This window comes from Microcebus murinus, chromosome 7 (genome assembly GCF_040939455.1).
Source record: "Microcebus murinus isolate Inina chromosome 7, M.murinus_Inina_mat1.0, whole genome shotgun sequence".
Classification (NCBI taxonomy): domain Eukaryota; kingdom Metazoa; phylum Chordata; class Mammalia; order Primates; family Cheirogaleidae; genus Microcebus; species Microcebus murinus.
This window is the reverse complement of record NC_134110.1, coordinates 34,426,320-34,453,884: the sequence shown is the minus strand read 5'-3', so window position 1 is coordinate 34,453,884 and position 27,565 is coordinate 34,426,320. Positions and strand designations below refer to the sequence as shown.

At 53.2% G+C, this 27,565-nt stretch overlaps 1 protein-coding gene across 4 annotated transcripts in view; it reads right to left on the bottom strand.

Moving 5' to 3' along the window:
- The window catches only part of ST3GAL1 (ST3 beta-galactoside alpha-2,3-sialyltransferase 1), a 92,096-nt gene that overhangs the window by 5,527 nt on the left and 59,004 nt on the right, over positions 1-27,565 (bottom strand). For 3 of the 4 annotated variants that reach the window (XM_012785454.3, XM_012785453.3, XM_012785452.3), the window contains 5 exons: positions 13,236-14,095; positions 4,526-4,722; positions 3,434-3,613; positions 2,522-2,567; positions 1,100-1,219 (listed from right to left, as the gene is read on the bottom strand). In XM_012785454.3, the coding sequence (XP_012640908.1) occupies positions 1,100-1,219; positions 2,522-2,567; positions 3,434-3,613; positions 4,526-4,722; positions 13,236-13,541 (849 nt within the window). In that variant the 5' untranslated portion in view covers positions 13,542-14,095. Of the gene's footprint in view, positions 1-1,099; positions 1,220-2,521; positions 2,568-3,433; positions 3,614-4,525; positions 4,723-13,235; positions 14,096-15,380; positions 27,554-27,565 lie in introns of those variants that run through there. The other variant, XM_012785457.2, reaches the window with a different exon arrangement.

The window sequence follows — 27,565 nt, the reverse complement described above, 5'->3', positions numbered from 1 at the left end:
ACGAGTGGAGGATGACCAGGAAGGGACACTTGGAGGGGCTTCCAGGGAGAGGACATGCTGTCCGGGCTGCCAGGTGGAGGACAGATTTGAGAGGCAGGGATAGAGCAGGAGCAGGGACAGCTCCGTGCCACATGCAGCTTCCTCAGTGAATGCACCATGGACAGAGGCCCACCCCAGAGCAGGGACATCAGGGTTGGGCGGGATGAAGACATGGGAGTTATATTTCTGAGGGAAAACCCCAAGGTGTTTGTGATCAGTTGGCTGGAGGTGGGGGTGGAGAGATGACAGAGGGGCTCACATTTCTGCCTGGGGACCCAAGAGGAGGACGAGACACCAACCAAGGCCAAGATCACGGGCCTGCCTTGCACCCTGCACCCTGGACCCCTTCCTGGGATTTCCAACCGTGAGCCAGGTGGGGTGAGGCTGGGATGGGCCAGATATGACAAGGCGGCACACCTGAATGCCCTGCTTGAACCCAGGGCCTGGGAGGGAGTGTGTGTGGGGGTGTGTGGCCCACCCTCCTGCTCCCCTCCCCAGGCCAGCAGCACGCCTCCCTGATCCCTGATAGAAACTAGCATGTAGCCTGGGGCAGGAGGCACGTCTGCGAGGGGAAATGCAGGCTTCTCGAGATCACTGGCTCTCAACCTCAGTAGGTCTTGGGACCCCCGGGTGCCTGGTTCCCAGACAATCTGGTGACATGGAGCGGGGGTGTGGCCTTGGTGCTGCAGGTTAGCCTCATGGATGATTCTAATGAGCGACTGAGACCAGTGGCCTTAGACAACCTCCCCATTTAGGATCCGCTCCTTTGTTCTGCTGCCACGTCCGAGCTTCCACCACCCGTCAGTCCTGGCTCTGTCGTGGGCACTTGCACAGACTGTGCAGAACTCGTGCTCCTGAAAGCTTTGTCACGGAGCACTGTCACTCGCTAAAACACCCTGGGAGACAGGCTTCACAAGCCCCATGGCACAGATGGGGAGTCTGGGCTTCTGGAAGAGACGGGCTGGCCTGCCTGCCCGTCCTCTCCCCTACCTCTTGCGGGAACATGGACTGAGCCCCGTCCTCCAGGCAGCCCGGCGGCAGCAGGGGGAGGGTGACCTACCTCGTCACAGACGTGCATGGAGAAGATGACGGAGAGGATGCCGGTGGACGGGTACCGCCCGTGGCCCTGCAGCCAGTTGTCGAAGACGTACTTGATGAAGGCCGGGTGGTAGATCAGGATCTGCGGGGAGGGGAGGGCGTGGCCCTCAGTGAGTTCTGGTGGGCAAAGGACATGGAGCACCTATCAGGTGCCACACACTGTCACGGCCCTGGGGACACAGCCGTGGACCTGACAAACACCCTGCCGCCGTGGGCCCCCGTGCTAGTGGGAAGAGATGGGCACATATCCATACCGCTGAGACGGGGTGCTGAAGGGGACACGGGCTACGGGAGGGATGGGGCAGAGGCGGCCTCAGGACTGAGAGAAAACTCGCTGAGGTGGGGCTCAAATAAAAATATCTAGCAAGGCCAGGCAGTGGGACGTGAGGCCGCTCAGGAGAAGGGGCTCCAGGGAGCAACACTGAGGCACTGCATGAAACACACAGAGCCACCCACTCTGCCCGGCACTGGCTGGAATCACTGCCGCTCCTAGGTCTCCCTTTCCTCATCTTACCGATGAGAAAACCGAGGTCTATAGAGGTGAGGTGACATGCTCAATGTCACACAGCCAGCAGTGGCCGAGCTGGGAGGGGTCCCGGTGTCAGGCTTGGTCTTGGTTCCACTACCAAAGCTGCCTCCAGGACAGTGGCAGGGACTTCTCAGGCAGTGGAGGGCAAGCCAAACTCCAGCCCCATGGACTGGACTGGAAGTGTGATTTATGCAGATCTCTGGTCAACTGTTCATCACTCACTCTGGCCTCAAGGTGCTGCTGTCTCTGGGAGCCCCCCACTTCCAGCAGCCCCACCGTATAAGTCACACCTGGGGCTGCTTCCCTGTGGCAGCGGGGCCCAGTGCAAAGGGCAGGGTGCTGGAGGCACAGGGAGACCTTGGTTCTAGCCCTGTCACGGATGAGCTGTGTGTCCCTGGGCATGTTACTTGACCTCTCTGAGCCTGTCTAATTCTCACAGTGTGTGCAAAGGGCAGGTGGGCACTTCATTTCCCTCCTGCTCTTTGCCCATCTCTTGGCCAACCCATCCCAGGGGGCCCACTGGGGAACACCGAGGCAGGAAAGACCTGGAGAGACGCTCAAGCCGCACAGGGGTGATTCTCGGACTGCTGCATGCAGCGGTGTCCCTGGAGACCAGCCGGGTGGCCCCCCGGGTTTCTGATTCAGCAGGTCTGGGGTGGGCCCGAGCCATCTGCATTTGTGACAAGCCCCTAGGTGATGCAGCTAGTCTGGGGACCCCACTTTGAGAACTCTCCACCCTCTCCCCAGCAGGGAAGCTAAGTGGGGGCTGCCGCCTCCCCCTGCTGGGGACCTCTCCCACAGAGCCACAGAAACGGAACCTGAGCTTAGAGCTAGAGGAGCCTGAGCTCCACTCACCTTATCCTGCTTCACCTTGATCTTTGGGGGCACGGGGACATAGGTGCTGCCGTTGGAGAAAGAGAAGTTGGTTAGTGGTAGAGGCAGGGAACTCCTGGGCATGCAGCTCCAGAGGCGGGAGAGGGAGGCGGGAGAGGGAGGCCAGTGAGGCCTTGACCTGTCTGGATGCCTCCCCCGGCTGCCAGTCTGGCCCAGGGCAGCCTGTCACAGACAGCAGAGGATGATCTGGGCTCACTCCAGGAGTTCTGCTGTCCCACCCTCACTTCCCTCAAGGCTTGGGTGGGACCTGCTCCCAGCACAGCCTGAGGAGTGGGCGGGGCCCATGAGGCCCCAGGGTCCTCCAGCGACCCCACCCGCAGTGTGAGCCTCCTTGGCCTCCACAGCTCCAGCGCTGACTCCAAGCTGGGAGGGAGACTGTGGCCCTGCCTGCACTGGGTTTCCTTCCTCTGCCCGGGGCTGTGCCTGAGGGTGCCGCCCTGCGGGTCTCCCGCACCTGGAGTCCCCGGGCCAGGTCTGCACCCAGGAAACCTGGCCTAAGACAAGGGGCCCATGGAAACCTGGAAACTGCAGCCACTTGTCCTCGGGAAGACTCAGGGACTTAGGAATTGGAGCTAAGTGGGAGCACAGGCTGTGCCCAGTTCAACCTCGGGTAGGTGGCTTGGCCAAGCCTCAGTTTCCTCGCTGGGACAACGCAGCTAACAATAGCGGCTACTGCGAGACTTAAATGCCATAACATGTGCCAAGTGCTGCGCAGAGCACTCAAGCTCCTCCCTGCCCGGGCCGTGGGGGCTGCCGACTGCGACTGCACTCCCCCCTCCTCCCAGCACAGCTCCACTGTGCAATGGGAAAAGCCAGGTGGGGGACAGGGGTGGCCTGGGGGAGGGGCAGCGAGGCAGCTCAGAGGGGACTCACTAGGAGATGGTGCCTGTGGTGGTGGCGCTCACCACCCACTCCAAGTCCATGGTCTTGAAGGGCACCAGGACCATGCTGACGTTCTCCCCCAGCTCCCGGAAGCTCTCGGGGTACACCAGGTGGTGGGTGGTCTTGCTGCCGACATCAGCCTCAAACCCCGCTGTGGGTGCCCTGTTCATCCTGGGAGGAGAAGGGGGAGAAAGCTGTGTCATGCCGCTGGGGCACTGGTTATTGGAGAGCTTCAGTTCTCAAGCCTGCAGTGTGACTTCAGGGCGGTCCCCACTGCCCCTGGGCCTCGTTTTCCTCATCTGTAAAATGGGGACCATCAAGACGCAGCTCCTCCTCTTCTATGACTTCACGTGAGTGTAACCATCACCGCCCTTGGCCACCTGCTGCATACGGTCGTATATCCAGCAGGCCTGTCGCGGTCCCTTTCCGTGGGCAAGGGAACCCAGCTCTGCCACCCCACTACGGACGTCCCCCCTGGACACCAGGTCCAGTGAGGCTCCGAGAGGCCAGCTGAGTGGTCTAAGGACTAGAGTCAGAGATCACAGAAATGAGAGACTACTCTAGAAGGTTGCTGGGCTGTACTGCCCCACCACTGCAATGCTCCTTGTCCTGGGGCACTTGTGCGTGGTGTGGCGGGAACTATAAGAAACCCCGGACAGACTCCAGGCACCTTCCAGGAATATCTATTTCACTCGCTGACGGGGAAGATATATTTTGCATTAAAAGCACATGTGGTTCTGTCGTGGCCTAGATGGCCAGTGACAATGAACGTTAAAGACAAAACAAAAGTCTTCCTATCAGCCTTGCCCTCTCCCAGCCTCCCCGTGCCATGCTCGAGGCCCGCTGTGTACAGTTTCTTCTCTGCATCCAGAGAGGCCCTTCTAGTCCATCCCATCCTGCAATGCAGAGATGGGGAAACTGAGGCAAGGAGCTGCCGAGAGAGGCCTGGTTTCCCCGAGTATGTCCAGAGACACCAGGACTGAAACCTTGACCTTCTGACCACAAGCCAAGGTGCTGCCTCTAGCTCCAAGAAGCCCCTTCGGAGCAGTGTGGTGGGCTTGGGGCGAGGGTCCCAGCACCCACCTGAGCACAAAGTCGTGACTGTCTATCTCCGACCCGTATGAGGACTCCCTCAGGTTGCCCGAGTTGCCCACCACAGCACAGCGCCGGCAGCCCACAGACCGCTTCTCCAGCACGGGGTCCACGTTCCCAGGCACGACCCTGAACAGCTCCTTGATGGTGTCATTCAAGTTATTGGGCTTCTTCTCCCGCTGGAGCCTCTGTGGGCAGAGGACGGAAGGGGGTCAGCCTGGCCGTGCTTTCGGCTTCCTGTGGGTTCCTGCCTGGGGCCTCCTGTGTGCCCGTCTTTCTGTTGGGCCCTGGAGATGGAGGCAGCTCAGATACAGCTGCCCCACCCCGTCCTCCAGGGAGCCCAGGTGCTGCTCAGGGAGGAAAGAGACCATTCATGCAGGCTGCAGATGTTTGCTGAGCACCTACTATGTGCTAGGCACTGCTGCAGCCATGTGAGACTAGGCTCAGGTGACTGAGCTTGGATCTTCACACCTGGTCTCACAGGCCCCTCAAACTCGACATGTCTGAAGCAAAACTCGTCACCTTTCCTCCAACCTGCTCCTCCTTGGGGGGCCCCTCTTTCTCTGAAAGGCCCTCCACCTACCTGCATGGATCTCACCCCTGCCCTGCCCAGACGCCAGGTCAAGGGGACTGCGTGCCCTTTCTCATGCCTTAAGGAGAAGAGCAGGCAGTGGGTGGCGGTGCCAGTTCTCCAGCCCCAGCCAGGGCCACAAGCCCTCGGTGTTCCCTCCCCACCCACCCCTCAGTTCCCCTAGCCCCAGGACCTCCAGGTTCTAGTCAGACCAAAGAATGAGCCATTTGCCCAATGCACAAAAGCCTCCGATGTCTGTCTAGCAAATTGTTTTAATGTTTTAAACACCCTCCCTGATCTCTAGGCAAGGCTGAACAGTAGCTTTATCCCAAGGTGACCAACCACCCTGCTATGCTCAGGGCTGAGGGGTTTCCCTGGATGCAGGACAAGCTGGTCACACTATGGGTCCCCTCCCTGCATGGGCTCAGGTGGAGCTCTGGCCACAAGGCATAGTGACTGCCAGGTGATGCATCTGCCTTCCTCACTCACAGTAAACGTGGAAAGGTTCTGTGAGAAGTGTCGCACCTGGCCCTGTCACCACGCCACAGTGCTGCCGGTGAGGAGGCATGCTCTAGGGCTGGATGGGTTGAGTGACTTGTCCCAAATCCAAACCAGTATTTGAACCCGGGCTTCTAGAAACCCACTTAAGGTTTCTCTCACAACATAGCTACAGCCTCCAACCCTTGGAATCTTGACCTTCGGAAAGCCCGTCCCTGGAGTTGGGGCTGGGAAAGGTGGCTACAGGGTGACTGCCATTAGCTAATCCCAGCCCCAGGGACAGGAGAGTGGCTGGGAGAAAAAGAAGTGGCTAGAGTGGCTTTGACCAGGAGATTAGTGACCAGGGACATGCACAGGGAGATCCCTGAGGCACCCAGCTCCACCTCGGAGGGGAGGAGCCAGAATCCTCCAAGGAGAGGGCCCCATGACCTCGGCTGCTCCTCTAGGTAAAACGATGCCTCTCTGGTGAAAGACCATGAGACACACCGCGGGAAGCAGCAGGATCCAGATCACACGTCACACCCACTAGCAAGTTCTAATTTTAAGAAATGGAAAATAAAAAGTGTTGGTGAGGATGCAGGGAAAATGGAAACCTCATGCATTGCTGGTGAGAATGCAAAACTGCAGCCGCTGTGGAAAACAGTTCGGCAATTTCTCAAAAGGTTAAATACAAAACTACCATTTGCACTCTTAGGTATTAATATATTCCCCAAAGAACTGAAAACAGAGACTCAAACAGAAACTCACATGCTAACGCTCATCGCATTATTTGTAATAGCTAAAAAATGAAGGCTGTGCACTTGGCCCATGCCTATAATCCTAGCACTCTGGGGGGTGGAGGTGGGAGAATTGCTTGAGGTCAGGGTTTGAGACCAGGCTAAGCAAGACCAAGACCCTGTCTCTATTAAAAAATGCAAACAACCCAAGAGCCCATTAATGAATGAATGGATTAACAAAATGTGATATATCTTTACAGTGTTATTCAGTCACAAAAATGAATGAAGTACTGATAAACGATACAACAGAAATGAACCTTGACACTATGCTATATGAAAAAAACCAGACACAAAAAGACAAAATACAATGACTACACTCATGTGAAATATCTAGAAAGGCTAATTCTGAAAGACAGAAAGTAAATTAGAGGTTACTAGGGGCTGAGGGGAGGGAAAAGAGGCATTACTGCTTAATGGATACAGAGCCTGCGTGTGGCTAATAAAAACATTTGGGGAATAGTGATGATAGTTATATCACACTGAAAATGTATTTAATGCCATGAGTTATATTCTTATAAGTAAAGTGATAAATACTATGTTATGTATATTTTACCATAAAAAACAGTATCTAGATTAAGTATCTGCATTTTGTTTTCTTAGACAGGATCTCAGCCCTGTCACCCAAGCTAAAGTACAATGATATCATCATCATAGCTCACTGCAGCCTCGAACTCCTGGGCTCAAGAGATCCTCCTGCCTCAGCCTCCCAAGTAGGTAGGACTACAGGTGTGCACCAAAACGCCCAGCTAGTTTCTTTTTATTTTTTGTAGAGATGAAGTCTCATTGTGTTGCCCTGGCTGGTTTGGAACTCCTGGGCTCGAATGAACCTCCTGCCTCAGCCTCCCAAAGTGCTGAGATTACAGGTATGAACCACCACACCTGGCTGCTAAACATCTGCTTCAAACAGGACCACCGAGGGCAGCTCCAGGCTCCTGATGTGCAGACGATCCCCTCTGGCCTTGCTAAGGTGCAGGTCCTGTCTCAGGAGGTTTGCGCTGAGGCCCCAAATCCTGCATTTCTAGCAGGTGCTGCTGCTCAGCTCTTCATGTGGGGACCACACTCTCAGACCACTGGTACCGCAGCCAGGAGCCCCTGCAGGCACCTCTGCAGAGGTTCACAACCAGCAAGAGCTGCTGTGCTCCCCAAGCTTGTCAAGATGTGCTCAGGCCATAGAGCACCCTCACGTTGTGCCATTGTCACAAGGCAGTGTGGCACTCTGTGCTGAATTAAGGCCCAACATGGCATCTTGTATCCACCCTGCAATGATACTCACTGAGCACCTACTGGGAACATGCATGCTCCGCCATGGAGGCCCCAGGGTTGAGGACATGGGGCCGGCCGGGACGCACGTTGGTGGCATGTTGGATGGTTTGCCTGGTGTGAGCACACAGCACCGCACCGTCTCGTCCATTACTGACTTACTTTTCTTTAATGACTCACTTAGGAAAACAAAGTGAGTTTATTTGAAAAGGAAACCTCACACCTCTACTACAAGAGGAAAGCAGGGATTACCTGGCAGATGTACAATAGTAATTGTACGATAAGATGAAGACAAAACAACCTCCTTCGGTTCCAGCTCTACCCTGCTGCTTGCCCAGGCAAGTATCCTGTCTTTGTGAGAACAAGATTGACGGGTGCTAAAGAGGTGCACAGGGAAACACCCACCCAAACTAAAGTCTTTGCGTGGCAGAGATGGAACGGGAACTAAAGCAGGAATCACTTCTTCGCTCTGCAACGGGATACCCTTTAATGCCCTGCCCCGTGTCTCTTGGCGTCACACACTCCACACTTCAGGGATCTCAGATGTGCTCCAGGCCTTCAGTGGCACAAGGGGAGACCGAGGCCTGGACCCCGGAAGGGACTCACTTGAGGTCATACAGTGAGTGTGTCAACAGCTGAGCCGGGGAGAGTTGGGTGGTAAACTGAGTTGACCAGTTCGCTAAACCTTCCATTGCCCAGCTGAGTCAGGTGGGGCAGGTTACTCCACGCAACATCACCGTTTTCCCTGAGAAGGACTATTCTGTTTTTCTCTGCCTTTGGCAATGACAATAAAAATACTACATGGATACTGGTAGGAATAAAGGACATAATGTTAGGAAGTTCAAAGATACCCCTCCCCTTCTTTCCTGATTGGTTTCTAATACATGTTTCTGTATACAGTTGGCACTTAATAAATGCCTGCTGACAGGTACAAGCTCCCTGAGGAAGGTGTCCTGGGTCAGCTTCCCTGGGAGCAGAGGCTGCAGCAGGGATGCAGGCGCCCAAGGCGGGCACTGTCTGGAGAGGGACCTGGAAGAAAGGGTGTGGTCCGGAGGGCCTGAGGCAGGGGTGAGTGAGGGGAGAGAGGTGCCGGGCACACAGTTAAGGAGGCAGGTTCACTCCCCAGGAACCACCTGAGAGCAGGCACCTCCCTGAATGAAGTTCCAGCCCTGCTGCCTCTCTCACTGCCATACCCTGCAGCTGGGCCTGATCGCACGGGTGGGGGTGGGGGTCTGGAGGGCAAACTGTGGCACAGTTTGTCCCACCTTAAGGCATGATGGCCGGCCTCCTTCCCTCCCTCCATTGGTCAATAGAGCCTGAGGGCTGCACCCATCACCTGCAAGTGTTGAGAAGAGTCACAGTGTCCCTCCTCCCTCCTCCCCTGGGTGAAACTCGCTCCGACTTCCAGGTCCAATGCATGGTACATCAGCTTCCGGGAAGCCTCCCACGGTCCCCTGAAACATTAGTCTCCGGCCGTAAGCAGGTGGATAGCACCGCTGGGGCCTCACTGCAGGCCTTATTTATTTATTTCTTTGAGACAGGGTCTCGCTCTCTCACCCAGGCTAAAGTGCAGTGGCAGCATCACAGCTCACGGCAACCTCAGATCCATACTTGCCATTGGTTTGTCTGTCTGCCCCTTCAGCGTCCAAGCAGCAGGCGGCACAGGCATGCCACGCAGTACACACTCAATTCAATGTGTTTGTTGAATAAGTAAGTGAATGCTGTCTAGCTAGGGCTAACACACATTCATTCATTCGGCCCATCACAACCGAGCCCCCACCATGTGCCGATGTATATGGGGTGGACAAGTCAGAGCTGGAACAGACGGAGCTTAGGAAGGGAAGCCAGCATCGCCCTAACCCTGCAGGGCACGGGAACTATGCAATTCCCAAGACACCCCAGCCTGCAGCTGCCAGCTTCTCCCTGCGTCTGCCCTGACACTTCCTCTCCGTGGAGCCTTGCGGGGTAGCTGTGGGCACCGGAAGGAAAAGCAAAGGTGTCTCGGAGACTGTGACCCAGTCCCAGGCCCGGCTCTGTCCTTCAGGGATGCGTGACCTCAGTTGAGTCCTTAACGTCTCCAGGAGTCAGTCTCCCCACAGGGATGGAAAGTGGGAGAACAGGGCGTGGACTCTAGCTTGTGCGCTCTAAGCCAGGGCTCTAACGTGGGTCTGAGAAAGCGTGTCCACAGTCTGCTCCTGTGGGCACAAGCCACCTTCTCCGACTGGCCTTCCTCCCAGGCTCCTGGTGTCTCAAAGGCAGGACTTTTTCCTTCCCCCCAGAGGTCCTGGGGGTGAGGTCCTGCGGGTGGGGCCCCAAGTCCAGTTCCATCTGTGAGGTTGTCCTGGCAGCTTTCGGGCTTTTAAAGAGAGCGATGGTGCAGCCTGGAGCTCAGGGATGGTTTTGATGTCAAATATTCTGGGCCACCGTCCCGATTCTTTATTCAAGGTATGTGTCTCCAGATTGTGGGTTATTTAGAATCTGGAAGCGCCAAAGCCCTGCTCCTCCTTTCTGCCGATTCCCACAGAGGAAAGTCCCAGTCCCTCCACACTCAGCCCCTCCACATGGCTGCCCTGGGACCAGCCACCAGAGGGCGAACTTCGGAAAGGACTGCAGGTGAGGAAGGGCGGGGCTGGCAGTGGGGCAGGACGTTTGATAAACTGGTAACAGCTACATGGAAACAGATTCCGCTTCGATTAGTGCTAAAAAAAAATGCAATTCAGTAGTACTTGCCCATTAAACCAGCAAAAATAAATACAACTGCTAAAACTAATGCTTGCAGTGTTGTAGGGAAAGCTGGTGAAGTAACTACTGTCCCTTCCATTTACAGAGATATAATTTGAAATTCAGTGAGACAAAGAGGTTCTTCAAAGTCACTCTTAATAGGACCTAGAAAGTCGGGGACAAAACCCAGGAACCCTGATGCCAGGGCTGAATTTCTAAGTCTTTGAAGATACACAGGTCATATCAAGATACTTTTCCTCTCTTATACCTTTTCATCCCTCCAGGGCTAAACCAGCCTTAAATTTTTAGAAGCTGCCTTCCCTAAGGACCTTGGAGAAGAAAGATCATGTCACCCTGGTTATCCAGTCTAATAACCATGTTTAATAAAGTATTTCTAAGGGCTGGAACTGGTGTGGTGTTTGGCACAAGTCACTTAACTTTGCTGTGTTTCAGTTTCCTAATCTGCAAAATGGGGATAATTGCCCCCTGCTGATTGGCAGGGTCCCTTTCAGCCTGGCTTACACCTGGGCTTTTGTCCCTGAAAAGCCTTTGCAGGCAGAATCCCATGGTGACACTGAGAATCATAGACTCCAAGCTCTGAAGGGGAAGACTGGATTCAATCTGGTCCCTCCAACTGTGGTTACAGGAAATCTGAGACCCAGAGAGGAGAAGGGATCATGTGTGAAGCCACCTCTGCCATCAGTATCTTCACTTCCTTACCCTGGTGGCTCTCAAGTGCGGGGGACTTTGCCCATGCACACACACACAACCTGCCTGGGACATGTGACAGTGTCTGGGGACATTCTGGCCATCACTGCTGGGGACTGAGTGATCCTGGCATTTAGTGGGTAGAGATCAGGGCCACTGCATGATACACAAGACAGCCCTCCATGACAAGAGCAATCCAGCCCCAAAGAACCCCAGTGCCAAGGCTAAGACTCCACCCTAACCCTTATCATGCTTGGTTCACTGGCTCCGTCACCAGACCCTACAGTCTTTGAGAAGGCAAAGACCCTGCCTGTCCCCAGGCCCTGCACACAGAGATGCTCAACACAGATCGACCAGCCTGGATGTAGCCCAGTCGTCTGAGTCACAGCCCAGCACTTTCCACCCTTCCAAGTCTCACGCACATTTTCTGCTCATTTCGAATAAACAGTAAGCTCCTCCAGCAAAGGGATTACTTAAAGAAAATGCTGTATGGGGAAGTCTGCCTCTTGCAGGAAGTCTCCCTGGTTGTCTCGGCCTCCCTCAACTCCATCTTCTCCTAGCAATGGCACGTGCAGGACGTCAGGAGCTGCAGCAACGGCCCCATCCACAGGTGGGTTTCAGCCAGGATGCTCCACCTCCACCCCACACACATGCTCTCAAGCCTCCAGCCCATAAGCTGGTCCCTCGGCCTGGAGTGTCTTTCCTCCAAAATCTGTCTGGATAACCTCTCTGAATCTTTCATGCAGAACCTGGCCAGCACCTCCTCTGGGAAGCCTTCCCCGATAGCCCCAGACCCCAAGGGGGGGTTAGACATAGCACCTATCACCCTGGCTTGGGACTGTCCATTTTCCCTTCTCTCTCTGCCACACCTGCAACCTAAGAAGGGAAAGACTGTCTTTTCCATCTCAATACAACGGTGCCTGGCATTTACTAGGTACTTAATAAATAAGGAATGAATAGATATTTCTTACTCCCTTTAATTTATCTTGTATTCAACAACCAGAATGACCCTTCAGATAGCTACACCAGATCGTGGAAATCCCTGATAAAAATTCGAGTGACCTCCTGATGCACTGAGAACAAACCCAGGCTCCTCCCCTGGGTGGTGCCCACTCTCAGACCCCTCTCCTAGCGCCTGGCCAGACTCATGCCCCCACCCCCACCGGCCCCCACTCCTCCAACACACCCAGCTGATGCCCCCCAGGGCTCTGCACTCTTGGACCTGGGACCTTGCAGCACATTCTCTGAATCTCCCCAGGGCTGGTTCCTTTGTTGCCTTTGGGTCCCAACTCAAGTCCTGTCACCTCAGAGACCCCCCTCCCTAAGACCACCCTATTTTCAGAGGTTCCTCTCCAGTGTCTCACTATCAACAAGTCTCATCTGCTCTTCTTCAGAGTACTTCTACCTGAGCCTACCTTGTTTATTTCTTATCTGTCTCTCTGGCCAGAATAACATTCCATGAGAATAAGGATTTGGCTCATTTTCACATTTCGATACCCACAGTCGGTGAAATAGTGGCCCTCCCAAATATATGTCCAAGTGCTAGACTCCAGAACCTGTGAATGTGACCACATTTTTACAAAGACCCTCTGCAGATGGACTTGTTAAGGATCTTTAGATGAGCTCAACCTGGATTCAGGATGAACCCTAAACCCAATGGCAGGCATCCTCCTAAGAAAAGGAGAGGGAGGCTTGAGACACAGAGAGGGGCAGAGATGGGAGTGATGCAGCTACGAGCCCAGGAGCACCAAGGATTGCCAAGGAGCATCAAGGATTGCCAAGGAGCACCAAGGATTGCCAGCAGCCACAGGAGCCAGGGCAGAGGCATGGGCCAGATTCTCCCCCAGAGCCTCCAGGAGGAACCGACCCTGCCAACAGCTTGATTTTGAACTTCTGGCCTTCAGAACTCTGAGACAATACATTCCTACTGTTTGAAGCCACTAAGCTTATTGTCATTTGTTATGGCAGTCATGGGGAACTAATGCAGCACCTCCCACTCTAATGCATATATAACAGATCCTCAATAAATAGCTGTTGAAAGAACGAAAGAACAATAATCTGAATCCTGCTAAATGCCCGACAGGGCCCAGGAACACACCGGGGACAGAGCATTTGGGTCCGGGACACCCCTTTCCACCCCGATCCTACCCTCAGCCCTGGGTCTCACCAGCCACCATCTGTAGGTTTCCTCCTCCAGGAGCCCGTTCCGCGCCGTCAGCAGCGGCTGCATGGTCTGGTTGAACCTCTCGTCGAACCAGGCGGAGACCCTGCGCTGGCCGATGCAGTGGGCGCAGGTGCAGGGCCTATACTTGATGAGCCTCCTGAGGTTCTCCGAGAGCTCCATGACCATCTGCTTGGGGAACCAGGTGGTGGCCACCATGGTGTGGGAGTAGTTGAGGAAGAAGGAGGTGAGGAAGATGAAGAGGATGAGGAAGGTGAGCACTTTGAGGGTCTTCTTCCTCATGGTTACCATCTTTGCTACCTGGTGGGGCCTCCCTGTGACGCGCCGGAGGAAATCCCTCCTGACTGAGGAGAAAGACAGAAGAAAAATCCCGGAGATGGAGGCTCGATCAGCAGGGACGGCGGGAATTCCCAGGGAGGACTCAGGGGCTGCTGGGGCCAACCTCACTCCCGCCGGGGCACGGCCACCCCTGCGTCCCCGACATCACCGTGTGGCACACAAAGGCCATTCGTGGTGTGCTGGCTCTGCTTGCGTGTATCCGTCTTTTCAGAAAATAGAGTAGCCTACTTATTCTGCAATCCTTAAAGAGCTGACAATGTCTCTTGACGAAGCTTTAATCGGTGATTTCATTTCCCATCCAAAGGAGTCGAGTGGTAATTAATCTTTGTGACAGTCCAGGGTCCCCTGAGGGTGAGGCCTTCGAAAGAAGGGTCTTGGCCAACCCCCCCTGCAAAATGTGGTTTGCGATGATCCTCAATTAGAGCTCTGTCTTTTCCATGCCACCACCAGAGACGTGGCGGTTAAGCGGCCAGCTTGAGGAAGGCAGAGGGTTGGCTGTCTGTCATCTGCACAGAAAAGGAGGGAGAAAACAGGGTGAGATTCTGTGACCTTGCTATAGCAACATATCTCTCTCTCCACATCTCCACCAGGATGCATTCCATGGTCTTCTCCTCCGGTGTCAAACCAACGTGGCAGGTAACTCTGCATGACTTATTTGTCTTCTAGAATCTCAGTGTGTACGTGTGCACAATAGGATGTTATCGTCCATTTACAAGGTTGTTAAGGGGCACAGAAGGTGTTCCTTCTGTGTTTCCTACAACCAGAACTTGGGACACTTATGAAATTCAACAAACACTTGTGAGATGAGTCAGCAATGCATGCATGGTGCAATTTACACAGGGATTGTTAAATACATGTTATTTCTCTCTGTCTCTCTCCTTCATTCTCTTCTAGATTCTAAATTTCAGCAACAACAAAAACGGTAGGCTTAGGGAGTGGCCCACCTACCCAGGCATTCAAGCTCTGCCAATTAGCCCCAGTTCCACAGAGGGGCTTTAGCTGGCCCAGGTTCAATTTCTGGTTTACCAGCTATGTGGACTTGGGAAAGGTATTTGACCTCCCTGGCCCTCAGTTTCCTCTTCTGTAAAATGGGATAATAACACTCCTACATATAGCATGGCTATGAAGATAAGATGATGCACGCTGAGCTTCTGGTATCTACTGAGCAATGCCTGAACTTTAATTTGCCTTTATAATATATGAATGAATATTTTTTGATGATCCCCTAAGAGTTGACAGGATATTTTCATGCATATCTATTTTCTCAGATAATCCTCAAAAAATACTGCCAGCTAGATACTAGTTTCTTTGTCTTGTAAGAAACTCAGACTAAAAGAGATTAAATGATTTGCCCAAGGTCATGGGGAAAGGAGGAAGCAGGATGAGAGTCCACATCCACAGCCCTCCGATTCCTTCCACCTGGAGGGGTCGGGGACCAGGAACAAGGGGTCGGGAGCTCTACCCTGGAGCTGACGCCTGTCTTGTTAACTGGCCTTCAGATGACCACAGTTGGAAGGATACAGACAAAAGGGGATGTATTCCACCAAAGGAAGCACACAGGGCATCTCAAACACCCACAACACAACCCCCAGACCTCACTGGCGTCCTGGGGCTTCTGTAGGGCGCAACGGTCACACCTCTGCCCTTGAGCATGGCGTCGCTGGCCTTTTCTTGGAATGCTTCCCCACCCCCACTTGTCTGATCAGTTGCTCCCCGTCCTCAAAGTGTAGATCATCAATGAGCAGGAAATGCTTTTCCAAGAAAGTGAGAGTTGAAGGGAGACTGATTTACCTTCTGGTAGAAAGAGGGGCAGTTCACAAACCAGGTTAAATCCACAGAGCCTTTTTGGAGACATTCGGGGCCTGAGGTGTGCTTGGTGCAGCCGCCTACAGCTTCCTGAACCGCAAGCCCAGTGTACGCAGCACAAGGTCCCAGCTCCTGAGCTCGGCTGGCAGTGCCATCTTGCTCCGGCCCATGCCTACCGCTCCGTTTTTCTCATCTCACGGCGACCTGGCTCATATTTATAACCTAGTGGTGTCCACAGGTGTCCCTCCACTTCTCCCCCGTCCTCCACCAACAAGGAGCAGCTGTATCATTTGAGTTAGATTAACCTCCATAAATGGCTCAGGTGGGCTCTGACTTCACTGGCTGGCAGGGGGTTCCCAGCCCTCTTACCCCAGTAATTGGTCCAAGGATGGGCATGTGTCCTAATTCATCCGATCAGAGTGAAACCCCAGAATTTGTAGGAAGGGAAGACATTTTCTTTTGTTCAGGCTGATTTTTGTTGTTTAGTTGTGATGCATCATGCTGGCCATTTTGCAAGCTTGTGTGGAAGATGTTACAGCCGAATAAGGCCTAGACAAATGGTGTTAACACCCTGATGTGGCCATACCTGCAGCCCGCCCTGCACCCTGACTTTTCAGTTACATGAGAAAATAAATCCCCTTTATTGTGTAAAGCAGTTTATCTGTAACTTGAAGCAACATGACTGACTCACAGGTCAGAGTTGCTCCTGCCTCTGTACCCCTGCCCAGACTGTCCCCGCCACCCAGAAAACCCATCCCACCCAGTGTGGCCAATGGCTCTTACTCATTCTCTAGGGCCTGGCTGCTGCCAACTCCTAGAAGAAGCCCTGCCGACCCCTGGGATGAGTTTAGGGGCTTCTCCTGGCTCCGCTTTGCCTGCACTGTTTACTGTCTCTTCCCTAGACTGGGAGCAACATTGGGACAAAAACTCAAGTCTCACCACGCTGGTGGCCTGTCACTGAGCACATGCTCGGTGCTCAGTAGAGGCTGGTGGCACTACGGAATGCAGAAATGAATGAAGGGAAATGCAAGGGCAACAATTCAGAGGGGGAATGGAGCAAGACAGCACAGACTGCGAGTCAGGACACTGCTTTTCACCAGGCTGCACCCCTCTGTTCACCCGAGATCCTGCACAAGCTATCTTATGCTTCTGAACCATCTCTTCAACTGGAAAGCAGGGCTGGTAACACAGATCTTGCCTGCTTCTCAGGGCTGCCAGCCCATCGAGGTGAGTCCGTTCACCCCACGCACTGGGTGCTAGGCCCTATGGTGTTCCAGGCCCTGGGCGAGCTGGGTCTACGGCGAGAGACTCCCAGGCATCAACAGGAACCCAGAGCCTTTTGGAGAAAGGAGACTGGGGTGGCCAGATCAAAGGAGGGGTGAAGGGGCACAAGGGTGGCATGAGAGTGTGTTAAGCTGGAGAAGCCACAGTCAAGGCTGAGTTTTCTATGAGTGACACAGAAACCCACTGGAGGGCGAGCAGGGGAGTGACACAGTCTCACCACAATTGTCTATATAGTGAGCAGAACCCAAGATGCCCTTACTGACTGTACCCGCAGTGCAGGGCAGGGACAAGTTCCCTTAAACAGAAGACTGGTGAGCGTGTTGATCAAACGAGGCTCTGGATGAGAGGTTACGTTCCCACGACGCCCTGCTCTGTGTGGGATATTAAAGCTCTGGGCCGAGGCTAGGATGGGTGAGAGCTGGGACAGATGGCAGGGTTGAGCTGCAGAGGCCGAGGGCCTGTGACACTCTCCTCCCCTCTGGGGCACCCTGTAGCTGCATCTCTGAGGCCAGGGTGCTCAGGCAGATTCCACTACCAGCAGAGAGGCTCCTGGGCACTTTCGAAAGGCGTGGACAAAACTGCAATGGAAAGGCTAGCACACTCCCACCCCTTCCCAGGCCCCAGGGAAGAAAGGAGGACCGGGCTGACTTCCCTGCACTCTACCAAGTGTGAGGCAGCCTGCAGGCTGTGGGGACGCCAGCCCTGGCTCCCAGAAGTGGAACCCAGGCCAAGATGCCCCGGGCCAAAGATCTCTGCGTGCCAAGTGTGCATGCGTAAGCAGCAGGAGGTGCCTCCTAAACAGAGAGGGATCAGGGAGGGGAGAGAACAGAGCAACAGGGAGGCAGAGAAGCTGCCTCTGCAGAGTGGCCATCACACTCATCGCCCGGGCACATGCTGGAATGCTGGAGGAGGCACAGAGAACGTGCACGTGACAGACTGTAATGGGGTTACCAGCACAGCACTGACAAATGTCAGCACCCTTCTGAGGACTCGGAAAGTGAGGATTTCCCTACGGAGGGTCCCAGATGAAGACAAACTCCCCGGGCAATAGAGAGTTGGGGCAATTACCATCAACTGAGAGAACCGTGTGAAACTCCTGGAAGTGAAATGAATGACCCTCACATGGGTTTGAAGCTGAAGTAAATACCTGCCTAAGGACGCGGTAGTTGTCATGGCTGGGACACCCTCCCAGCCTTGGCACCTTGGCTGCGGGAGGAATGCCCAGGTGGACCACACAGGCAGCTGGCAAAGTTATGCTTCTAATAGAGCAGTCACAGTTCCCCCCATGTGACCTTCAATCCACTGGGTGAGGTGGGTGAAATGAGAAACTGAGGTCCAGAGAAGGCAAGTGACTTATCCAAAGTCACACAGCAATATGGTGGCAAAGCTCCCACCTCCTGGAGCTTTCTGCATAGCCGTGGTTGATCATTCTACTTCACCAACACCTGCTCTCATCTTCACCATTTATTTCCTCTTTTCTTTGGTTTGTTTTACTGTTTTCTTTCCAGTTTCTTAAGAGGGATACTGACATGTTCACCCTCTCTTCTGCCATGCCTACGCTATCTGAATTACATACTAAGTATACAATATATTATGTTCTTCATCCCAGTTGTATTTTTTAGTTCTAGAATTTCCATCTAATTTTTTTTTTATATAGGTTTAGTTTTCTAGTGAATGTTTCCATCTTGTCATCTATCTTCTTGCAATTGTTCATCACAGCTATGTTTGGGTAACATGGGTCTCTTTCTATTGTTTATTCTTTCTCTCTCTCTTCAGTCATTTGGTTCTGTCTCTTGGCATGCCTAGTTACTGACAAAATTATAATATGTATGACATGAATGCAGAAGCTCTGCACAAGGCTGCCCTCATTCAGGGAGGACTGGCTGTCTCCTGGGAAGCAGGGACAGCCGGTGCATATTACCTTGTTCCAACTGGATTTGTGTTTCACTTTTCAGATGACTATTTCTGGTCTGCCCGACCCCTAGGCAAAGTCCTTCCCCAAAGGACAGCCTGGGACACCTATCAAGGTGCCTCTTTCTTATAGGCTCCTACCTCCAATTTCTGTCTCCCGTGCACTGCAAGATCATCATAAGCTTAGTTTAGCATTTTAGTCTCTCAGTTGTTTTCTGCTTGGTTTCTTAGATTCTGGATCCATGCAACATAAATACTGGCAAATGCCTTTTAAAGCAGAAAAAAAAAAAAAAAAGCACACAAGCACAGAACACAAGCTCTTTTCTCTGTGGTTCCCTTTGCTCTAGGTTCTTGGTCCCTTGGGTTCTGGTTGACCTAGTGATTCTGAACTCACTCAGTCTACCTACCTGCCTACATGTCCCTATTTGCTCCCTAGCCCTGCGGAGCTGCCAAACACTCTGAGCTGCTACTCTCTGCTCGTCCTCTGGACCCTCTGCACTCTTACAAATGAGCACATAGCTCGTGCAGGAAGGGAGCAGAGCACACTGGGGGTGCCCAATTTATTTCCCTTCTCTCAGGGATCTTCACACCGCCCCCCCAAGTCCTAGCTGCCATGGTTGTTCTCTAATGCCTTCAAAGAGCTGGGTTTCTATTTAGGTTGATGCAAAAGTAATTACAGTTTTAGCATTGTTGAAATTTTCCGTTTGGTATTAGAATACATTCTTAAATAAATGTGGTTATGTTATACATCATTTTAATGTGCATTTTTTGACTTTTTTTGCTTATGACTTATTACTTACTGTTTATTTTATATTTATTTCAGACTATGGAAATGATGTTAGACAAAAAGCAAATTTGAGCATGTTTCATATTTGAGTTCAAAATGGGTCATAAAGCAGCAGAGACAACACACATCATCAACAACGTATCTGGCCCTGGAACTGCTGACAAGCGTGCAGTACAGTGGTGGTTCAAGAAGTTTTACAAAGGAGATGAGAGCCTTGAAGATGAGGAATGCAGTGGCCAGCCGTCAGAAGTTGACAACGACCAATTGAGAGCAATCATTGAAGCTGATCCTCTTACAACTACAAGAGAAGTTGCTGAATACCTCACGTTAACCATTCTATGGTTGTTCGGCATTGGAAGCAAATTGGAAAGGTGAAAAAGCTGGATAAGTGGGTGCCTCATGAGCTAACCGAAAATTTAAAAAATATATATATATGTATATATATATAATTTTGAAGTGTCATCTTCTCTTCTTATACACAACAACAAAACATTTCCCGATCAGATTGTGACATGTGATGAAAAGTGGATTTTATACAACAACCAGTGACAACTAGCTCAGTGCTTGGACCGAGAAGAAGCTCCAAAGCACTTCTCCAAGCCAAACTTGCACCCAAAGAAGGTCATGGTCACATGGTCACTGTTTGGTGGTCTGCTGCCGCTCTGATCCACTACAGTTTCTGAATCCCTGTGAAACTATTCCATGAGAAGTATGCTCAGCAAATCAATGGGATGCACCGAAAACTGCAACGCCTGCAGCCGGCTCTGGTCAACAGAAAGGGCCCAATTCTTCTCCACGACAACGTCCAACCGCATGTCACACAACCAGCACTTCAAAAGTTGAACCACAGCTGCCACAGCTGCCACCACAGTTGCCTCAGCTGCCATGTTCACCTGACCTCTCGATAACCAACCAACACTTCTTCGAGCATCTTGACAACTTTTTGCAGGGAAAACACTTTCACAACCAGCAGGATGCAGAAAATGCTTTCCAAGAGTTCGTGGAATCCTGAAGCATGGATTTTTTCGCTACAAGAACAAACTTATTTCCAGTTGGTAAAAATGTGTTGGTTGTAATGGTTCCTATTTTGATTCATAAAGATGTGTCTGAGCCTCGTTATGACTTAAAATTTATGGCCCAAAACCGCAGTTACTTTTGCACCAAACTAATATTTTTTTTTCCCCAGGATTTATAGTTTTCAGTGGGAGAAAAAGTCTGAAACAAGCTTCTGCCACAGCCAGAAGTAGAAGCCACAGCGTCTTTCCTTTGCCTCTCTGGGCTCCAGTTCCTGGAGCAGTGTCCTGCAAGTGTCAGAGGCTTGGCAAATCCAGAGAAGAGCGTGGGTCCAGCGAGGCCCGAGAGATGCCCGGGCAGATCCTCTCGCACCAGCTGGGTGTGCAGATGGTGGCAGGGCAGGGCACGGGGCAGATCTGCAGGCTGAAACACAGCAGCCATAGCTGCCACCACCTCCCTGCCCCCGCCCCGAGGAGCCCAGCTGCATCTGCTTTCACTTTGTGTCAGCACACCCTCCTCTCGGGCCAGTGAGGGTGACTTCCTGGCTCAACACAACTAGGGACTTAGCTGCCCTGAGCCTTCCCATCACTGAAAAACAGACCCTCCCATATCCTGGCCTTTGGAGCCCTGGCTGGTTCCGTACGGTGGCACGGTGTGGTCCCCGAGTGAGGCCTGCCAGGCGAGGAGCCCCCAGGCCTGCCAGAAAGGACTCTCTCCTGAACTGCTCTCCAGGCCTGGCTTGGTCACTGGACACTTTTTTATCCATTGACTCTGATTTTGTGAAGAATTTGCTCTTGGATCCTGGACAACAGTTGTTGGAACAAAAAGTGGCACAGACAGACCTGGGTTCTCTTCCCCCTTCCTGGCTGTGTGCTCATGGGCGAGGCACTTCACTTCTCTGACCCTCAGCGCCTGAATCCACAAAATGAGGGTAATAATGTTTGCACGGTGGGCTGCTGCAGGGGGAATGCCTTGCACAGCAGAGATCCGCTCAGTTCCTCACACACAGTGGATATCGCAAAGGACAATTCTGTCCCTCCCCGCTAAGTTTCTGGATCCTCATTTGTCAAAAGCTCAACAGGCATCAAAGAATTCAAACCAGGGTATTATGAAAATGAGGATTCCAGCTGACTGCACTAGTTAAGTCAAGTCCTTGAAGCACTGGACAGTTAACCCTCCATGCTTTCTGCTTCAGGTTCCAAGACCTCACAGGACCTGCAGGGAAGAGGTCATAATGCAGGGTTGGGGGGGACAAGTCAGGGTTCTCAGGGGTTCACAGACCCAAAAGCCTCAGCAACAGCCATGCCTAGGTCAGAGGGCAGTAGACAAGCTTCAGGGTCAGGCCCACTCAGTTTGCAACCAGCTTTGACCTCCCTGGGAGAAGGTTCCTCCAAGTGGCTCTGATGGCTCCAATTTTCCACTCCTCAATCACTCTGAGTCTTTCTCCTCACATGCTGGGAAGCTCAGGTGCACTGTCTTCCGCAGCACCCAAGACTTACACATCCTCAGAGAAGGCTGGGCCACCCTCACAACCTCCAGCTGCCAGTGTTGGATTGGGGGCCACCTTGTCCTTTGCATTTTTTTATAGTTTGCAATACACAGTCACAGCTGTCACCCATTTCAGGCTTTCAGAAGCCCTGAGCACTGGCTGGTGAACAGAACACAGGCTTTGGGGGTCAGCCAGGCCTGGGCTCAAATCCTGAATCTCTTTCCTCCCAGCCAAGGGACCTTGGGTAACACCATCTACCTCAGTGGGTTCAGAGCCTGCAGCAACAAGATGGGAACATTCACATCTTTTCAAAGGGACACATAGGGATTAGGTGCAGAAATACCTGGCATTTAACAGATGCTCAATACATAGGAGTTACCTTCACTCCCAATTTCTAGATGAGGAAATCGAGTTTCAAAGAGCACCTGGATTGAGTTCATACAACCAAGAGATGGTCTTTTGTATGAATTTTCCCTAGATTTGGCATCTATGTCTAGATGTTTCCCTCCCTCCTTCCTTTCCATATACCAAGCATCGGCTGTGTGCTAAGCATCACTCTCCAGGAAGAAGATGCCCTGAAAGCTGCGTGTGCGGAACTTCCATGTGCAACTCTCCCAAGCAGAGTCCTGTGGGCCTCTGTGTTATTGCAAGGGTGTGTCTGATCTCTGCTTTAATCCCACATTCACAGAGTCGGCTTAATGAGAAACCCCAGCCGAGTGAGTCAGCTGGAGAGGCACCTGCCTGGAAGGCTTGCTGGGCTCTGCAGAACCCAGTCCTGCCCCCAAGATTCCTGCCACCTGTCCACCCCTGCAGCTAAGGAGTACTTCAGGCCTCCGCTGGGGATGCTTAGGCTGGATCCCAAGGCCTACTCTTTACGGATGCTCTTAACCCTTTCTGCCCCCTGGCTGTCACACACGCGACATGTGATCGGAGATTGTTCTGAGCCCTTCAAGGAGAACTGATCAAATCATGGGACTAGAGGCTAAGGAGGTACTGCAGTTCATATGTCTTCATTTCCTATGCAAATGTGGAATTTCTGCATCAACCCTGCCTGCATTCAAGGGCTCCTAAGCCATCCTGTTTCTTGCCACCTGCAAGACTCTCTGTGTGGTCGCACCGTCTATTGCAGTGAGAGTATGTTCCCACCCGGCTGTGCTCCCCTCTGTACTGCAGGGGCTGGAATCCTGGAAACGACTTTTGACATTTCCCAGCTTCCCCTGCCCATTGCTCCCTGGACACAGGAGCGATTCAGCCAATGATGATTGACATGAGGCAGGCGCCTTCCTCCCTCCTGCAGTGGTAGGAGCCGCCGTGTGCTGCCACAGAGAGCACTGGACTCCATGACCTGCCCTCCTCCACCTCCAGGCTGCAGGCAGCCGAGGAACCTCTGCTGGCTTTGGAAGCTTCCTGGCCTCTGGGCCTCAACTTGAAGCAGCGTGACCAAAACACCTGAGGCTTCCCTTCCAACAACTTTGTGAGCACCAGTTCTCTGGAATTCAATCCAGAGCTTCTGCCTGAAGCTGCTGTCCCACTTCATTTGACAGATACAGAAGCTGAGCTCAGAAAGGGGAAGTGACTTGTCCAAGGACACACAGCAAAGTTGTGCCAGAGATGGAAAGAGAGCCAGATCCCCAAACTCCTAGATATGCTTGGTTCCTTAGACAGAGCCTGCTCTATTCCATGTACGGTGGCAGCCCTCACGTGGCTTCCACCCGTCACAGGTGGAGGATCTCAGGAGGCATCTTGGGCTTCAGTGGATCAGAGAGAGCACAGGCAGGCAGAGGCGTGGGGAGGAGAGGGGTTGGGAGCTGGTTGGCTGTAGCCGCCAGGGTGGGGCCCTGCTGGGAACATCCAAAAGGCACTGAGCTTTTTGCTGTGTGACCTTCAAGTCCCTCATCTGTAAAATGAGGTTAGAAACCATCCCTTCTTCCAAGGTGGCCACATAGAGCAACAGTGTTAATGCTCTCAGCAGTGAGGACACTGCCACTCACTGAGGGTCTTCTCTTTGCCAGACCTGGCTGTAAGCACAACACTGGAGCACAATGCCCGAGCCACACGATCTCCTGGTGACATGCTGGGTATTACCTCCTCTTTCAGAGGTGGGGACAGAGGCCCACAGCAGTCAAGCGACCTGCCCAAGGCCCTCAGTTGGAAGGTGGTGGGGCTGGGATTCCAGCCAAGGCAGAGCCGAGCCCAGTGGGCAATGCCAGGCCAAGGTCCACCCCCGCCCTGGGCCTCGGCGTCTGAGCTGCAGAAGAGGGACGGGACCATCCCCACCCCACAGTGGCAGTGCGAGCACTGAGAAAGGTTCGCGTGTGATGCCGGCACAGGGCCTGGCGGGGGTGAGCGTGAATCCTCATTGCCCTTGTTTTGTTTTCTCCCTGGTCAGTGTTCAGCCCAGCCCCACCCGTCTGAGTCACCCCTGCAGTTGGCAGCTGTGTCCCCATGGCCGAGCCCAGGCCTGGCCCTCTTCAATCAGCGGACCCAGTTCTCTCCAGACATCATCTAAGAGAAGCTGGCCACCACAGCGAGAGGGGGCCTGAGAGGTGGCCCTGGCCACCATGGGGTAAACAGGTGGCAAAAAGCTCCCTGTCCCTGCTGGGGCTGGGGTTGGCCATTTCTCCCCTTCCACAGAGTAGAAAACAGGTCCCAAATGAAGCCAGCCAGCTCCTGTGCTACCCTCAGGCTCCCCGCCTTCCTGTGTCTTCCAAGAGACACGGGGACATCCCTACCCTCCATGCTGCACGGTGTGACGTGGAGCTGCCTCAGGACTTCAGGCCAGTCAGTTCCTCATCCATAAAATGAGACAATTATCCCAGCCCGTGCTCACCCGACTCAGCTGAGTGAGCAAATGAGCGGATAGCTGGTTACACTCGGCAGTCACTTTACAAAGATACAGTCCCTCTATTGCAATCACGGTACGTACAGTCTTGAATCACACCGGAATCAATGCTACTGGCTGTGGATATATATAAAGTGCATAGAACAATTCCTGAAAATATCAGTATTACTATCAAAAAATGTCACCTGCGTTGGGATCATCATTTCTTTGAGAAACTAAGACCAGCACGTGTGTGTGGACAGTGGACGGTGAGGTGTGAGCTGCAGGAGAAACAGCGTGTCTGAGTTGAACACTCCCCACGTGCCAGGTGCTTTGCACCCACATCCCACTTTGTCCTGGCAACGCCCCTGATCTGACACTGCCACCCCGCTCTGCAGATTCTCTCTCGATTTCATTCTTTCATTCAATAGTCATTACTGGGCACCTGCTGTCTAACGGTCAGGTCACTGTCAAGTGCTGGACAAAATAATAGTTAGAGAAAGTAGAATGACCTTCACCCCTGCCCTCCTGAAACAACACTGCAGGGTGGGACAGAGGCTGAGGTCTAAGGAATCATACAAAAAAATTAGAATGGCTGCGATGGTTAAATGTGAGGTGTCAGTGTGGCCTAGCCACACGGTGTCCAGGAGTTAGTCTCGGTGTTGTTGGGAAGGTCACCTGCAGATCCCCTCTACAATCAGCTGACTTTAAGTAAAGGAGATTGATTGAGGTGGGCCTCATCTAATCAGCTGAAGGCTGTAAGAGCAGAAACTAAGGTTTCTGGGAAAAGAAGGAATTCTGTCTCAAGACTGCAACACAGAAGTCAAGCCCTGCCTGCGTTCCCATGATCTGGCCTGCCCCACAGGTTCTGGACTTGCCAGCCCCCACCACTGCCTGAGCCAAATTCTTAAAATCAATCTCTTAATATACAGGCATAAATATTCTACCGGTTCTGCTCCTCCAGAGAGCACACTCATGCCGCAGCCTCCGCACCAGGAAGCAGAGGGCCCGGGAGGGGTGGGTGGGTGTCCAGAAGGAGTGTAATGGCCCGAGGCCTGTGGCTGGATGGGTGACTAGACAGAGAGGACAAGAGCCTTCCGGGCAGGGGAAGCTGCAGGTGAGTCCAAGGAACTCAGAGCAAGAAGGTCAAATGGCAAGGACATCCAGAGAGGGAGACAGTGGATGGTATTGCACAGGGCTGAGCCACCCCCTGGGAGCCACAGGAAGCCCATGTGGGGCTTCCTGACCAAGCCCAGGTTGGCTGTGCCTGAGCCACAACTGGTAGGAGGCCAAGTCGGGGCTGCCAGATGGCCCCTCCCCCAGGGCCACCCCACAGCCTGATACTGCCTGCCAGGGAGGGCTGTGTGTGTCGCTGCAGCAGCCTGGCCTGCCAGGGGCTCGGGCAGTGAGCCGGCATCTTTGTTTTCCCTCCAGATGTCCCCTTTACCTTCTCTGCCCTGCTCTGTGCCAGGGGCTGGCCTTAGGGACAGACAGCGTCAATGGCTCCCATGATATTGCCTTTCTGCTACGTCTTGCCAATGGGAAAGTGGACAAGAGGCTGGCTGGAGAGAAGGGATGAAAGTCAAGTGGTGACTGCCCTGGTGTCCTCCCTGTGGGGCAGCCAATGCTGGCAGCCTCTTGCTCCTGTCCACATACGGGCTCTGTCTGGGGTTTCAGTAAGTCTCCATCCTCTTGTCCCTTCAGCCCTAGGGTTGGAAACACCCCCACTGTTTCCACCTCCAGGAACTATGCCACCCTTATGGTGTCCTGCCAGCGCCCTGAGCAGCTCAGGCGACCCCACAGTCCTGCCTGTTGCATAACTCCAAGTGGCACTGTTGACCATATGGTCTATGCAGTTGCCACCCTTAGAGAAACACCCTGAAAGCAGCCCAGCCTCCCCTGCACCCTAATGCCCCCAGACACCCAAGCTGGGAACAGCTCCTGGCAGCTTCAGAGGATTTGCAGGAAGAGCTGGCTTGGGCCTGTTGGACCTTCTGAGTCCTGGCTTCCCTATTGCCTTGGGTAGCTACTCTTTCTGGAATCCTCCCAAACCCTGCTCCAACTGCTGTGGGGCACTTGCTTGTCAGCGGTCTTGTCTCCAGGCACAGGCCACTGACAGGCCCTGTGGCAGGCATGGCACCAGGGCTCCCTGAACCATTCAGGTTCCAGGCTCAGGACACTCCAGGTCCCACCAGGAGAATGCTCCAGATAGTTCCTCTCCCAGGATCCCCAGTGACAGCCAGCAGCCCCTCCCCAGCTCTGTCTCCCACAGAAAAGCAGCCAAGGCCAGTGGAGCCCCAGGGCAGGGTCCCTTTAGCCCGCCCACAGCTGCCCCAATTGGAGGCTTTAGCTTGACCTGCTCCTGAGCCCCTCTTGGGGGTCTGATCTGCTCTGTCCTCTCCCACTCACTCATTTGCTCTCTGACTCCTGCTGAGCTTAACCCACTGCACTCAGATGTCGAGTGTGGATAATGTCGAGTGGAAAATGAGAAAAAAGCAAATGAGTGCAAAGGGTTAAATATCAAAGAGAATCCTCGTTGTTTTTCCTGCAGACAAAGGTCCAAGGAATTTCTCTAGCCAAATCCGGTGGCCTCTGGTCTCCCTACCTCAGGGTCTACTTGGCGGCCTGCCAATTTGAGACAGTGTCAACATCTAACACATTCTTTGTGTGGACACCTGGCCGACGTGCCCAGTGGCTCTTATGGCAAGCACCCCTACCTCTGCTTTGTAGGAGAGGAAACTGGGTTCTGAGAGGCTTTGCAGCTTCTTAGAGACCAGGCAGGGTGTGAAACAGGTGGTTTCAGGTCCTTGGAGGGAGGTGTACCATAACCTCATTTTACAGATGGGGAAAGAAGAGGCCGTCGG